The 16,968-nt window shown below is 37.9% G+C and overlaps 1 protein-coding gene across 2 annotated transcripts in view; it reads right to left on the reverse strand.

Moving 5' to 3' along the window:
• Window positions 1-155: 155 nt before the first annotated feature.
• The window catches only part of LOC109209631 (protein MRG1), a 20,441-nt gene continuing 3,628 nt past the window's right edge, over window positions 156-16,968 (reverse strand). For both annotated transcript variants that reach the window (XM_019372939.1, XM_019372940.1), the window contains exons 6-11: window positions 5,349-5,389; window positions 3,957-4,058; window positions 2,547-2,626; window positions 1,890-2,059; window positions 1,510-1,594; window positions 156-796 (exon numbers count right to left, since the gene is read on the reverse strand). In XM_019372939.1, the coding sequence (XP_019228484.1) occupies window positions 706-796; window positions 1,510-1,594; window positions 1,890-2,059; window positions 2,547-2,626; window positions 3,957-4,058; window positions 5,349-5,389 (569 nt within the window). In that variant the 3' untranslated portion in view covers window positions 156-705. The remainder of the gene's footprint in view (window positions 797-1,509; window positions 1,595-1,889; window positions 2,060-2,546; window positions 2,627-3,956; window positions 4,059-5,348; window positions 5,390-16,968) is intronic.

Consider the following 16,968-nt stretch of genomic DNA (forward strand, 5'->3'; position numbering starts at 1 on the left):
GCTCCTTTTAGCTATACCTTGACGATACCTTTTAACACAATAAATGTTGGATATAAATGTTAAACATTTTATATGAAAATAACTGAATCTTGCTAAACGAGTTCCGCCCTTGAAGCGAAAGTGAAAGGAGAATATAACACGGATCCTCGCACAAGAAGCGGAACATCACATAACCACTTATATTAATCATTGGTTTGAATAATTTAAGAACAGCACTACATATCAGCAAAAAAGATCTAACAGTCATTCGAGAGTATCATATGTCGTCATCAGTGTCAAAGAGTCCACTCTGAGTACAAAATAGCAACAAACCCTTCCAGTCCCTACGCTATGGTGAAACTAGATGGTACATTGGCTGCTATATATTGTAAGTGAAGTACAAGATCTAGGGATCATCTACAGTTCTTTATGGCACTCAACTCTACAGGTGGACACAATTTAACAACAATCAGTAAACTATCGTTATAGGCAGGACTTTCCTCTCTAAAGTTGCTCACTTGACTGTTTAAGTCGAAAATGAATGGCACTCCAGAAAGAGGAGAAAAAAAAGAAAAGAATGATCTACTGTTACAGATCACAACACACAACAACAAACAGTTTGCCTATATTTGCGAGCCATCACCTGTAAGCATGTGGCATGTTAAAGAAATACTGCTCATGCTTCTGATGCAACTCATTCCGGCTATGGTTAAATTGGTAGACTGGTCAACTTTCTTTATCCTTACCACTTCCTTCAGAAGCTTTGGGGCCATCATAAGCAGATAAGAAGAAAGTACCCTGGTTTTTCTGCAAAAACCTGTAACAAAAGCATACACAAAATAAAGGCTCGTCGCAAAATAATACATCAATACAATAGGTGTTTCCTGAATCCATGTCATCTTGGAAACACTACATCCCTGCCAGGAAAACTACAATGGAATTCATTAACGTTGCTGTTGAACTGGTTCTTACAGAAGGCAGAAACAAAGGATATCTTTTATTCCTTTTTTTATTTTTCATCAATTACAATAACAAAAGCACTTCCCTTCTGTTGATCATTTATAACAAATCTAATGCAACTCCTTTTCAGGCACATTTGTGGTAATGAAAAAGTCGGGCTAACCTAATATTCAGAAGTTACAGAAAGAGAAGAATATTATTGAATATCTTTTTATTTTGATAAGGTTAATATCTTTTTTTGAATATCTTAAGCTTATGTTTTCCTTGAAAATTGTCAGGGAAGTTAACAATCCAATGTAAGCTAGTGAAATTTCTGCCTTGGTGCTTTCTAGAAGAGAATAGAGAATCATGTGATTAGACCAATAACTTAAATAAAAAAACTAGCTAAGACTAATGCAGCAATTATCTAATTAAACCCTCCTTACAAGCTATCCACAGTGAACACTTTAGCTTGTTGCTGTTTACTAGGCAGCAGTTCAATCATAAAATAATTCCAAAACATATTTATAATTGTTAAAATAATAAAATAAAAACACTGGTAGAAGGAAGTAGAGGTAAAAGAGCATATACCTGAGAAAGTCTAGCAATTTCTGCTGCAAGCGAATCAATGTCTCCTCTTCAATTTTTACATATGCAAGTAACTCAGGCAACTTTACTGCAACATCAGCAAACAAATTAAGGTAGGACTTTACAGGTCTCGAGGTTTCATATAATATTTATTTTAAGTTCATGTAAACACATTTAAAACACTGCTGAACATATTTTGTTGAATTGAGACCTAGTGGATGTTTCACAATCTTATCAAAACATTTACTTTTGATAAGTAAAGACATACAAGCGTACAGACAAACATATGAAGGATCCTCTGCAGTATGATATTCTTTAAGGTTCACATATCTCTATATTGGGGTTAATTCAAAAAACGGTGACCATTTAGTACTTCTTCATACCAAAAAGACGCAACAGATGTTCAGCACCATATACACTAGATGGAGAGACATTATCTGAAACTGCTTCATGATACTGTTGGCGCTCCTTCTTGTACAATAAAATAACGGGCAGTGCTTTGTCAAAATAACATCGAATTCCATTCAGTATCTCCCCAACTGAATCAGTCATCCTGCATGTATATTTGGAAGACAAAGATTGGCAGACATATTAAAGAGCAAACTACACCTCCAAGATAAATGCATTTTATTTGCAATCACTGCTCATGCAAAGGAACTTGTGAATAACAATAACCTCACAGTTTGGCAATAAACCACTACTAGCTTGACATCTGGTAAGCATAGTTTAATGAATTGACAATATAAAACACTAGACTATAGGTCCTTAAGGAAATACTGGGCTGGTTTTATAATTTCTTCATCCTGCATGAGTTTTCTTATGGAGTTACCTTTTGAAAGAACCAATATATTCCGACATTGACCATGCAGACTACAGGATGCCATAGCTCCCATAGAAGAATTGTAGGGATGGAATTCAATATACTTAAAACTTTAACAATCAAAAAGAATGATAGGGATGGAAGAACGAAATAAAGATGCATAGCGTCAGCTCAGCTATACATTCACCCTTGCAAGAAAAGAAAAAGACAAAGCACTTACATCCCGTCCTTTTTGGATCGGTATTCAAGGTACTTAGTCAATATATCATCAACAGTGGGAGATCGTGGGAGCTTCACAAGCTGCAAAGAAGAACACATCCGACTTCATCATATAACAATTATGTATAGCAACCAACATTAATAACTAACATCGTCAGAATATAAATGAAAATTATATGCACTTGTACATTTTAAGTTATTGAAAATTATTTGCACTTCCAGTATGCAATTTTGAAGAAGTTATGGTACTACATTGATCCAAATGCTAAAGGATTTTAGGACTTAATGTAATTAAAATGTTAATTAATATCTGGCCTACAGAATATTGCTCGAATTCAGTTGAATGGTATTATTGTGAGGCATTTAACTGGCGCGCTTGTTGAAGCGAGAAATAATTTGACTAACGAGATAAATCATGAATTTTATCAGACCTAAATTATAGAACTGTTCTTTTGTTTGAGAAGCTGGGTTAACGTGAAGCCTGGTCTCGTGGGACAGAAGCAGGCGAGCTAGCATGGGCCTGGGAAATCATCTCTGCCAGGCCCAAAACCGATTTTTATGCTGAAGGTTAGTTTAAAGATTGGTTGTTGGGGGCTTGAGCGTATATGGCAAGATGGGCCTCACAGAAGCAGGCACAATGGCCTTGGTGAGGTCATAATCCCCTTTCATTCATAGCCACAAAATCATTCAATGTCAATGAAAAAAAGAAAGTTGATCAACTCCAGCATGCCATATGTAGGGAAGAATACAGATGTGTGGCTGGGCAGATCAATTTCATGTTATCCAATATGAATTTTTCTAATCCCAACAGATCCGGTTCAGATTAGCAGGGAGGAACTCAGTCTAGTAAATCAGCATAGATCTCAAAGACAAATAAGGCATAGCCATCTATTTGTCAGCATTTATTTTTAAGATTTCAGGTTGAGATAAGATAAGTCAGCAATTCTACTTGTAGTTGATTGCTCTATCATGGGTTTCCCATTATACATGGCTCTGGTCACTCATCTATGCTCCAACCCTTAACAATAGAAAATGCTTTACTAGCATCCACAACACATCCGATACTAGACTCAATTGGAGCACGGCCCCTGCTAATCAACTTTAATAGCATGTTTTGAGCTATATTACTTGATACTAAGACAAAAAAATCATAGAAGTCCATCTCCACGAAACACTGGAACTCAAAAAAGAGCAATCAAGGTCTCGTGCAAGTTTATTACAAACGAGTTTTCTATCAGCTGCGGAAACAAACAGCTTATTGGTCAGCAACTAGGAACTTCTCATTGAATAGTTGTCACTGTCACTTGTTTGGGAAGCGTAGTAGCCGTCGTTGTTGTCATCACTTGTGTCTTAGTCTGTTACTGAGCTTGATAAGACAGATAAACCTAGTCATGATCCTACATATATGTACCTTATTTTGCTGCGTGATGAACTCCCAATCATCAACCAGTTGCTTCTTCAAGGTAGATGGAATCTGAATCTTCACAAGTTTCTCTGCAGATACATTGCCCTTCTGCCATCAAATATCCAAGTTACAAAAGAATCTATGATTATTTAAAAGCTAATCCAGCACATCATCAACAAGAAGAAACCTCCCCATGATGGCAAATAATGGCTGAGAAACCTTTTAATAACAAATGTCTTCACAGGCAAAAGAAGTGAGATTAGACAGGTAGGGGATTGCAGTGTCTAAATCACACAGTATAGGATGACTAAAATGGAGGACTGCTAAAGGAGTATTATGCGATAAGTAAATACTCTACACAACGATTTAGACCAACAATGTTATACGAAAGTGAATGTTGGGCCTCTATCCACAAGATGAATGCCATAGAAAAATGTATGTCAAGATGGATATGCCTTTACCAAGATTAGAAATGATTACATTCGATAGAGGGTGCAAGTAGCAGATAAATAAAGTGAAAGATTGCATGAGACCATTTGTTCAAGTGCAACGTAGACTCTCAAATACACATGTTCATAGGTGTGAAACTATAATGATTAAACGTGCAAGAAGGGAATGAGGTAAACCTAAAATCACATGAACAGGCTCAGTTAAAAATTGAATATAAAGAAAGCAAAGGATCCTGCAGGCAATAGCAGTAATTTGGAATTATAGATTAGTTGTTACACTTACATCAAATCTCATGCTTTCCAGTAGTCTTTTAAGTTGGGTTAGAAATCTCTATAGACCTATGTGGGAATAAGTGTGGGATTTAGAGAATCTCTAGTTTTAGAGAACCCGAAATTTGTCTTAAAAAGTAAATTATAGAGGACTAGAATAGAGAAGGGTCAATATAGAAGATTCATATAGTTGACGCCAGCTAGATTAGAGTTTAAAGTCATAATAAAACTTCAAGTTTATCAACAACAACCGTTTATCTTTAGTTTCGGACCCATTTCTATTTAAAATTATAGTTTTAGAACTTTAAAACTCAACGCGCACTCAAAACTAAGACAGCCAAAAGTATCATTTTAAGGAGGATAACACTTGGAATTCATTTGATATCTATAACTTTCTTTTGGAGATTCATCCAAGATATTAACTGCATTTATTCAGCTGCTACCTACATACAGGGCACTGGACAGTGGACACAGAAACCAAGGCACAAAAACTTTTCACTTCCCTAGCTACATGAATGATCTAGCTCTCTTCATCCCTCCTGTTCCATTGACATCCACTTACAATTAGAGACTTCTTTCGACTTTGTACCATATATCAGATATATACTCAAATATTCATCAGTGATAACCATAAGAGGAAAATAAGGCATTGAGCCATAGAGTCCAGAATTAAGCAAACCTCAGTGCCTGAGTCGGCTTTGCGCTTTTTCCCTTTTGGAACTGCAACACAAGTTCAATTAAAAAGAAATATCTTGTAAGCAGATAATTAATAGAAACAAAAAGACTTAACAAACTCAAATCTGTCTGATTTTGTGATCCTGAAGCAAAATAGATGTACTCCAGTGTAGCATGACATAGTAAAAAGTCATCACCTTGACCAACTCAAGGTTATTTCATCTACAATATTCCACAGTACGATAGTAGACAAATGCCAATTCATAGGAAAATTAAGGAGAATGTTGTCAGTTATCAGCTTTTTACATCCAATCTTGCATGTATTCCTAACTGTCGTATCCACTCCACAAGGATGATACCCACACCAGTGAGAATTTTGAGTGGGACTCTACGGTCATCAAGGACTCATAACATTTGACCGGATCTAATAACTCAAAATCTTTTGTATAAGTTGTCATAGTATCAATTTGAATGAAGCCGTACAACATGATTGAGTTATACTAACTGTTAAGTAGTTAGTCATGTATAGTGTCCCACATCGGGAAGTAGATACCTATTATTATGTAATCACTGTATATAAATATGGCATTGTACAACACTTTAGATGATTAATAATATTTTCTCCCGTGCTTTCTCACATGGTATCAGAGCAATCGTGAGATATCTATCGCTGTGCATAAATTCCAGCGACTCCGGGAAGAAAGAACTCAGTCACCGTGCGATTTTCCGGGGACCAAGTGACTATTTGCGTCAAAGTCACTAATTATCAGTATTGTGCAAAATCCAATACCACCACAAGGTTCCCAAGAGAGAGGCGACCAAACCCCAGAAAGATTCACCTGAAAAAGACAACCCACGCGCCCCCACGCGCCTGCTGGAGATTTGCCGCCGCCGGCGTCTCTGTCCCACGCGCCGCCGCGTGAGGGCTGTTCCGGCCAGAATTTGAAAAAGTTTCTTTTGGAAAGTGTCATCGCCTTGCAATTCTGAGCCTACCCATCCGATTTAAACCAAATTCCGACCACTTTTATATTTTTCCGGCGTGGACAGTGATTTCCAGAAAATTTTCTGATTTTTCTGGCATTAATAGTAATTTCCAGAAGGGTTTCCGAATTTTTGGGCGTGAACATTATAATGTCATTCGTATTAGAAGTCGTCGACTCAAAATCCGTTGGATCTAATGCATTGAATCCAATCCAGATAGTTTCTTTACCGGATTATATTGATTTCCTTCAGTACAAAGCATGTAAAGAGACATCTCCAGGGATAGCTTCCGTTGTACAAACCAGTGTTGTAAATAGCGAGCGCTACAGCGCTAAAAGCGTAGCGACGCGAGGCGAGACAATGTCGCCATTTCTGGGCTGTTGCGATGCGAAGAAGAAAAGCGAGCACCTCTGCCTGTGTAGCGAGAGGCGCTGCGATGCGAGGCGTAGCTATTTGAAAATAACGGAAGGAAAGGTAGCAATTTTTACTAAAACACAAAATTAGGGCTTGGGTTTCACTTCTTACGAGCAGCGACCACTTCTTCTCCTTCAGCGACAAAATTAGGGCTTGGGTTTCACGTCTTCTTCTTCTTCCATCATCAACCATACCACTTCAGGTATGTTACTTTATTTTCTTTTCTTCTTTCTTCTTTCTTCTTTCTTCTTTCTTCTTCTTTCAGCTCTGTTTCAGCTATGTTTTTCTTTCTTCCATCATCTCTTTCAGCTCTGTTTTTCTTCTTCTTTCTTTACTCTGTTTCTCTTCTTTCTTTCTTTCTTTGCTATGTTTCTCGACCAGAGCTTTATTTTATTTCTGGGTTCTGTTTTTGGACATCGAGCAGTAGCTCTGTTGTTTCTTTCTTCTTCTTCTTTCTTTCTTTCTTTCTTTGCTCTGTTCTTTCTTTGCTCTGTATCTGTTGTTTCCTCTGATTTATTGCTCTGTTTTTTCAATTATAGACTTATAGTCTTATAGAGTAGAATTAATTGCATATTGACTTGATAATTTTTTTTCCATAAAACAGCGTTGAGATGGTGTCATCCGATAGTAATAAACGAAATGATATAGCTTGGAATTATGCTATACAAGGTTCATCAAGATCCGCAATTAAATGTGTGTTTTGTGAAAAAACATATCATGGTGGAATAACTCGTCACAAGCAATATTTGATAGGTGGATTTAAAAATGTAATACAATGTCCCCTTTGTCCGCCCGAGGTTAGGGAGGAAGTAAAAGCGTTTGTTGATAAGAAAAATGTGCCAAGAACTCAAATGAATTTTGAAGCATCGGTGAATCTAATTGATGAAGATGATGAAATGGATGAAGGAGGTGAAACGGGACCTCCCCCCCCCCCCCTAAAACTCATAAGATAACTCCAAATAGTTCTAGTGGTCCATCCACGGCACATACGGTGACAAAAGGTCCTCTCAATCTTTATTTCTCGGCAAAACAACAAGAAAAGGGAAAAGGTGAAGAAGGTTCAGGTTTAGAAGCCAAGAAAATTTTGAGGGATCGCGCCGTAAGTGCCTTCACAGCATGGATGTACGATGCAGGGCTTCCTTTCAACTGTGTCAACTACAAAACTTTTGATAAATTCATTGAGGCCATAGGACAATATGGCCCGGGAATGAAGCCTCCTAGCTATCATGAAGTTAGAGTAACTCATCTTAAAAAAGAGGTGAAGAAGATAGACCAAATTATTGAGGAGCATAAAGTGGAATGGAACAAGTTTGGATGTTCCATTATGATGGATAAATGGACAGTGCAAAATGGAAAAATGATCATAAATGTGTTGGTGAACTCTCCAAGAGGGAGTGTTTTCTTGAATCTCACGATGCTAGCAACTCTTCTATGGATGGAAGCAAAATGTACAACTTGTTTAGAAAGACTACCGATAAAATTGGGACGGAAAATGTTGTACAAGTTTTTACAGATAATGCTAGTGAGAATGTTAGTGCGGGGAAGATGATGGAAGCTATGTATCCACACATTTATTGGACTCCATGTGCTACCCATTGTATCAACTTGATGTTTGGTGACATATTTAAGGAAAACCCATATGCTTCAGGTAACTTTAATATAGTTATTTTTAAAGCCTTTAACTTTATTTATACTTATGTCCTATCCTATTAAGTATTAACTATAAAATTGTTATTATTACTTTTACAGTTTTCACTAAGGCCGTCAAAGTATATTCTTACATCAGTCAGAGGCCGTTGTTGTTGAATTTGATGAGGAAATTCACAAATGAAAAAAATTTGGTGAGACCGACCAAGACTAGATTTGCAACAACTTTCTTAACTTTGCATAGTTTTTACTTGCAAAAGAAAAACTTGAGAAAGCTAGTTCTTTCAAATGAATGGAAAGATAATAAATAAGCAAAGGAAGCTGCGGGGAAAGAAACTGCTAATGTTCTTATTTTTATTTCTCCATCATTCTGGAATGACGTCGTTCGGGCTCTTAAAGTTGGTGGTCCTTTGATTAGGGTGCTTCATACGGTGGATGGGGAGAGAAAACCGCCAATGGGCTATCTTTATGAAGCTATGGATAGAGCCAAAGAGAGTATTGCAGCATCATTTGAGGGAGATGTTAGGAAATATGAGAGTTTTTGAGATAACTGATATCAGGTGGGAGTCGCGGGACAATCAACTCCATCGACATTTGCATGCAGCAGGCCGTCTTCTAAACCCGGGATTATTTTACAAGAACACTAGAGATGAAACTTTGGCTTCAAAGGTGTGGATTGGATACCATGCATGTCTTGAGAAGTTGGTCCCTAATTCAGCGACGATAGATCAAATAGGGGAGGAGTTTGGTAGGTACTCACAAGTAGAGGGCCTATTTGGTTTACAGGTTGCCATTAGAGCCAGAGACATAAGGTCGCCAGGTAACTAACTTTAATATAGATATCCTTATAACTTTAATTTAATTTATTTGATTTATACTTATTAACTTATAAAATATTTTTCTATAGTTGAATGGTGAAAGCAATTTGGACATCAAACTCCAAACTTGCAAAAGTTTGTCATCAAAGTACTAAGCCTAACTTGTAGTGCATCTGGATGCGAGAGAAATTGGAGCGTATTTGAGCATGTAAGAAGTAGATTTATTATATTAATATATTCTATATTGTATTATTATTAGTTTCTACTAATTAATCTAAATAACATGCCCAGATTCACTCCAAGAAAAGGAATAGGCTTGAGCTATCGCGTCTCAATGATCTAGTGTATTTTAAATACAATAGAACATTGAGCGACGTTATGAAGCTCGCAATACCATTGATCCAATTTTGTTGGTCAACATTGACGAGGCAAATGAATGGTTAACTGGAGCCCTCCAAAATCATGAAGATGAACAAGTGTACGAAGGAAATGATCTTGATTGGGGTACTGTTTCTATGGCAGTTGGAGTTGAGGAGAATATCTATGGTCTTAGAGGGAGTTCTTCAAGTTACAAGGGAAAGGGAGTAGCAAGTTCAAGCCGGTCCCTAATTGATGAAGACTCTGAGGATGAAGAAGACGATAGCCAATATAATGCTAACATTCATGAAGTTGTAGAATTTTGAAAATCTTGAAGTAGAATAGATGTTGCTTGTTTTAGAGTTTAGACTATTAGACTTTAGTTTATGAATCTACTATGAGTCTATGACTATCTATTGAGTCTTTAATTTTTGAACGATATATTTATTAATATATTATTGTTATTGAGTTTTTAGTTATATGCATATAATATTTTATGTTTTTGTATAAATTGTCGCTTCACATCAAAAAGGCGAGCGCTTCGCTGCGCGCCTCTCGCCTCAGTGAAGCGGGCCCTCGTCGCTATGTGTCGCCGCACGCTATCAAAACACCGGTTCAAACAGATAGTAGCGTGACTTGTGTCTCCCCATCTTCAACCTCTAAGTCTTGGGTCATTGACTCAGGTGCATCTGATCATATTTCTGGTAACAAATCTCTTTTCACTACTATTTCATTTCTCAATATCTTCCAACGGTCACAATGGCCAAATGGGTCTCAAACCACGGCAATTGCAATAGGTCAAGCAAGGCCACTTCTTTCTTTACCTTTAGATTCAGTTCTTTACGTTCCTAGTAGTCCTTTTAATCTCATAGCCGTTAGTCGCTTAGCTAAATCACTTAAATGCGATGTTTTATTTCTTGATGACCTTGTTTTTATACAGGAACGCAGTACGGGGTGGATCACTGGTAATGGGCGTGAATCAGATGGACTTTATTACCTTATCCTTGCAAAAAAATCACATGGACTCACATCTTGTCTTCATTCAACAACTTGTCCTGTTACTGATTCACCATATTTATTACATAAACGGTTGGGACATCCCAGTTTGTCAAAACTTCAGAAAATGGTACTTGGTTTATCTCACTTGTCCACTCTAGAGCAGTGTTTTGGATAGCGTGCGGCAACAAATAGCGACGAGGGCCCGCTTCACTGAGGCGAGAGGCGCGCAGCGAAGTGCTCGCCTTTTTTATGTGAAGCGACAACTTATACAAAAACATAAATATATATATATATATATATATAACTAAAAACTCAATAACAATAATATATTAATAAATATACCAATTCAAAAATTAAAAACTCGATAGTTAGTCATAGTAGATTCATAAACTAAAGTCTAAAAGTCTAAAGCAAGCAACATCTACTCTTCTTCAAGATTTCAAATTCTAGAACTTCAAGAATGTTAGCATTATATTGGCTATCATCTTCTTCAATAATTTTCTCTACTGCCATTGCTGCTTGCTTGAAATAGAGCCAAAAAAGAAAAAAATAAGAGAAGAAGAAAGAGGAAGGGAAGAAAGAAAAAAAGAGCCTCAGCTCTGCTCTGCCTCTGCTCTGCTGGTCGAAAAACAGAGCACAAAAAAAGAAAGACAAGAAGAAGAAAAAGGAAGAAAGAAAGAAAGAAAGAAAGAAAAAACGGCTGATCACTGAAGAAAGAAGAAACAAGAAGAAAAAGAAAAAAGAAGACAGCAATGGTCAAAGTCGAACTGTCAGAAGAAAAAAAGAAGAAGACAGCAATGGTTACTGTCGTTGAAATAGAAGAAGAAGAAAGTAGAAGAAGAAAGGAGAAGAAGAAGAAGAAAAGAAAGAAACATACCTAGGTTAGTGGGTTACTGTTGCTGATGGCTGAAGATGAATCCCAAGCCCTAATTTTTTTGTTGCTGAGAAAAGGTCGCTGAAGGGGAAGGAGTGAAAAACCCAAGCCCTAATGGTTTAAGTCGCTGGTCTTTGCACCTTTTTCTTTCTTTTTTTTCAAATAGCGACGCCACAGCTCGCCTCTCGCTACACAGCGCCTCTCGCTACACAGGCAGAGGCGCTCGCCTTTTACAATCGCAATGCAACAAAGCGAAAATAGCGCAGGCTGCTCGCATCGCCTCGCCTCACGCTATTAGCGCTGAGGCGAGCGCTATTTATAACACTGCTCTAGAGTGTGAGTCACGTCAGCTCGGTAAGCATACCCGCTCCCATTTCCTTCGGCGTTTTGATAATCGAGCAGAGTCACCTTTTACTTTAGTCCATTCAGATGTTTGGGGTCCTAGTCGGGTCAGTTCTACCTTGAGATTCCGCAACTTTGTCAGTTTCATTGATGATTATTCCAGGTGCACTTGGATATTTTGGATGAAAAATCGATCTGAGTTGTTTTCTATTTTGGATGAAAAATCGATCAATTTGGGGTTTCTATCCGCACATTTCGTAGTGATAATGCCCTAGAGTATTTGTCTTCCCAATTTAAGCAGTTTATGAACTCTCATGGGATTATTCATCAAACATCTTGTCCGTACACATCTCAACAAAATGGGGTAGCTGAAAGAATGAATAGACATCTTGTTGAAATTACTCGTACCCTACTCATACAATCTCATGTTCCGTTACGTTTTTGGGGATTACAGTTCTTAGTTCTTACATCTTGTTATCTTATTAATCGTATGTCATCTTCAGCTATCCAAGAACCAAGTTCCATTCTCTGTCCTGTTTCCCCACTTACCTTTGTTCTCTCTTCCACCCCGTGTCTTTGGAAGCAAGTGTTGTGTTCATAACCTTACTCCAGGAAAAGATAAGTTAGCTCCTCGTGCTCTTAAGTGCGTATTTCTAGGTTACTCGAGAACACAAAAGAGGTATCGATGCTATTCTCCTGACCTCCAGCGGTACCTTTTGTCCGCTAATGTTACCTTCTTTGAAACCCAATCATACTTCATAGGTCTAGGTAATCACTTAAATATTTCTGAGGTGCTACCAGTTTCATCTTTTGGAGATTCAGTCACTATCTCCCATTCATCTTCCTCTACAAATCCAACTCCACCACCTACAGCTCCAGTTGCAGCTCCACCACCTATAGCTCTAGTTCCACCACATATAGCTTCAGTTCCACCACCTATTGCTCCAGTTCCACCACATAGTCCAGTTCTACCTTCTACAGCTCCACCACTTTTGACTTATCATCGTCATCCATGTCCAGCATCAGGCCCAGGTGATTCACGTCGTGCATCAGATTCTGCACCTACTGCGAACTTGTCTCCTCTTAGTCAACCAATTGCACTCCGCAAAGGTGTACGATCCACACTTAATCTTAATCCACATTATGTCGGTTTAAGTTATCCTCGTCTGTCATCACCTCATTATGCTTTTATATCAACTTTGTCCACTGTTTCTATCCCTAAGTCTATAGGTGAGGCACTATCTCATCTAGGATGGCGACATGCTATGATTGACGAGATGTCTGCTTTACATGCGAGTGGCACTTGGGAGCTTGTTCCTCTTCCTTCAAGTAAATCTACTGTTGGTTGTCGTTGGGTTTATGCAATCAAAGTCGGCCCGAAGGCCAAGATGATCGGCTTAAGGCTCGTCTAGTTGCAAAAGGATACACTCAGATTTTTGGGCTTGATTATAGTGACACTTTCTCTCCCGTGGCTAAAGTAGCATTTGTTCGTCTCTTTTTGTCCATGGCGTCATTGGCCTCTTTATCAGTTAGACACTAAGAACCACTTGGTTTTGTTGCTCAGGGGGAGTCTATTGGTCTTGTATGTCGATTGCGCAGGTCACTATATGGTTTGAAACAATCCCTCGAACTTGGTTTGGCAAGTTCAGCACAGTTATTCAGGAGTTCGGCATGACTCGTAGTGAAGCTGATCACTCTGTGTTTTATCGTCGTTCTGCTCCTAATCTGTGTATTTATCTGGTGGTTTATGTCAATGATATTGTTATCACTGGCAATGATCAGGATGTATTACTAATCTGAAGCGGCATCTCTTTCAGCACTTCCAGACTAAGGATTTGGGCAGATTGAAGTATTTTCTAGGTATTGAGATCGCTCAGTCTAGCTCAGGTATTTTTATTTCACAGCGGAAGTATGCCTTAGACATTCTTGAGGAGACTGGAATGATGGGCTAAAAACCTTTTGACACTCCTATGGATCCGAATGCTAAGCTTCTGCCTGGACAGGGGGAGCCAGACCTGACATTTCTTTTCCGGTGAGTGTTGTAAGTCAGTTTATGGATTCTCCCTGTGATAGTCACTGGGATGCAGTTGTTCGCATTCTTCGGTATATAAAGTCAGCTCCAAGCAAAGGATTACTATTCGAGGATCGAGGCCACGAGCAGATTGTTGGGTACACATATGCTGATTGGGCAGGATCACCTTCTGATAGACGTTCTACGTCTGGATATTGTGTTCTAGTAGGAGGTAATTTGGTCTCTTGGAAAAGCAAGAAACAGAATGTAGTTGCTCGATCTAGCGCCGAAGCAGAATATCGGGCCATGGCTATGGCAACGTGTGAGCTAGTTTTGGTCAAGCAGTTGCTCAAGGAGTATTCGGAGAAATCAGCAAGATGAAATTGGTGTGTGATAATCAAGCTGCTCTTCATATTGCGTCAAATCCGGTATTCCATGAGCGGACTAAACACATTGAGATCGACTGTCACTTTGTCAGAGAAAAGATACTCTCAGGAGATATTGTTACAAAGTTTGTGAAGTCGAATGATCAGCTAGCAGATATTTTCACTAAGTCTCTTACTGGTTCTCGTATTAGTTACATCTGTAACAAGCTCGATACATATGATTTATATGCACCGGCTTGATGGAGAGTGTTAAGTAGCTAGTCATGTATAGTGTCCCACATCGGGAAGTAGCTATCTATTATTATGTAATCACTGTGTATCAATAGGGCGTTGTACACCACTTTTAATGATTAATAATATTTTCTCCCGTGCTTTCTCACACTAACGTTTATGTACTGCCTAGATACAGCTTCCTTCAGTTAAATGTCCAAAAGCCGGTCAAATTGCCAAATACCTCAGTTAAACCTCTAAAACAAAAGTTTAGACTACATAATGAATACATGCCAGCAATCATAGAAGTCAGAAAAGTTTTATGGTGTGCCTCACACAACTGACATTAGTTGTGTGAGGCCTCTTTTTATCTCATAAGTTTGTGGGACCCTTATCTTACACTTTTGGGTCCACAAAATTGTGATACAAAAAAAAGGTTTCAGACAACTAGTGTCAGTTGTATGAGGCACCAAATAAGAAATTTCATAGAAGTCGATAGCAATCATAACATACATTTCTTAGAGAAAATTAGAAGAAAGAAGCTTGTCGTGCCACTATAAAATCCCTAACTGTAACTACAAAATTAATGTTTCTCTTCATTCATTTTCGTAACTCTGGATGGTTGGCTCTCCCTTCTCAATGGTAGAACAGAGAAATATGTGCAAGCAAGTCCATCATAAGCATATAGCAAAGGCGAGAGATTCTAGAAATTACCACTTCCCTTCCATAATCTTTTGTTTTATGACCCCGGTTAATTTTACATACAAAAAAATGAGTCCTATTTTCTCTGAGCACACTCAAAAGATATGTCAATTATTGAATATTTGAGGTTCGGGCTTTTGTATTCCTTTGTTTCTTCTATTATAACCAAAGCCGATCATTACTTCTCTGCAATCACATATTGCTTCTTGGCTACTCAAAAGATATGTCAGCTATTGAATATTTGAGGTTGGGGCTTTTGTATACCTTTGTTTCTTCTGTTATAACCAAAGCCAATAATTACTTCTCTACAATCACATATTGCTTCTTGGCTACCCTTCTCATTTTCCTCCTTTTTTTACTTTTCTTACTTCTCGGGGAAAGATTTTAAAAATAACCACTTTTCTTCCCTGATCTTTTTTTTATGACCCCGGTTAATTTTACATACAACAAAATGTGTCCCACTTTCTCTGAATAAACTCAAAAGATATGTCTAACTATTGAAGATTTGAGGTTGGGGCCTTTGTATCCCTTTGTTTCTTCAGTTATGACCAAAGCCAATCATTACTTTTCTTCCCTAATCTTTTTTCTTATGACCCTGGTTAATTTTACATACAAAAAGATGTGTCCCACTTTCTCTGAGCACACTCAAACGATATGTCAACTATAGAAGATCTGAGGTTGGGGCCTTTGAATCCCTTTGTTTCTTCTGTTATAACCAAAGTCAATCATTACTTCTCTGCAATCACATATTGCTTCTTGACTATCCTTCTGATTTTCCTCCTTTTCTTAGTTCTCTTCCACCTATGCTTAACATTCTAGTACCTGCATCGCGTCTTTCCCCGGCACGCGATCCATACTGAAGCTGAGTCTTATCATCCACCAGACATGCTTCATTTGATACCCTCACAACTGTAATTACCTCAGTATTCTAATTGATTTGCCAGACAGAGAAAACACCACTAGATAATGTGAGGGGGTTTCTCATACTTGTAGTAGTGTCAAAAACATTTGATTTAGGTGGCTTAAACATGAGATTAAACTTTTGTGAGAAAATGTGCATGGCCTAAAATGCATAACGTATCAAATGATCATCAATCATGTCAAAAAATAATTACTACGTAACTAGGTTTGTGATAAAATTTCCAGTATATGCAAGAAGACTACTGTCTAAAACATTAAATTTAAAACTATAAAGAAATTAATAAGGCAACCTGCAATGTAAATTTGTTTTAAAAGAAGTTAGGGTTGAGGTCCAGGATACCTGATTCGTCAGTACACCCCTACACATAAATTTTATCAACAGTCCAATTTTCCAATAAATTCATATATTTAGGTTGAAAATTTGGTTGAAAGAAACTGCAAACCAGGCACACACCCAACATTGAGTGTCCATGATGCCTGAGAGAGCTTTAGGGCTACCATGTCCAAATTATCAAAGGACCAACTCAGCCAGAGTTGAAACATTTAGAGGAAAGCAATTATTTCATCCCAATGCAAATGTGGGATTTCCTTGCTTGTCTAAGTTCGAAGCAGAAGCATTAGAATGTTTTCCATGTTTCTTTAGACAATGTTTACATTCAGTTACTTTCCAATATGGATGAACATTTATTTTTTCCCCAAATGGAAAAATATCTTTAACTACATTTTAGTTCTACAAGGTCGATGGAACTCCAGACTAATGAACTTTTTGAAGTTCAATGCTCCCATTCTTCCCTGCAGTATCCTAGTGTAAGGGAAATAAATCTGGATAGAGAGAAGACGAAGAAAGGCAGGAAGAATCATGAAACAATTTTGGAGGTAGATCTTCCCGAAAAGAAGATGCATCTATGTTCTTGCTTACAGAAGTAAAGAGGGAAAGTCCGAAATCAAAGAAATATCCTATC

Source organism: Nicotiana attenuata, unplaced genomic scaffold (genome assembly GCF_001879085.1).
Source record: "Nicotiana attenuata strain UT unplaced genomic scaffold, NIATTr2, whole genome shotgun sequence".
NCBI classification, from domain to species: domain Eukaryota; kingdom Viridiplantae; phylum Streptophyta; class Magnoliopsida; order Solanales; family Solanaceae; genus Nicotiana; species Nicotiana attenuata.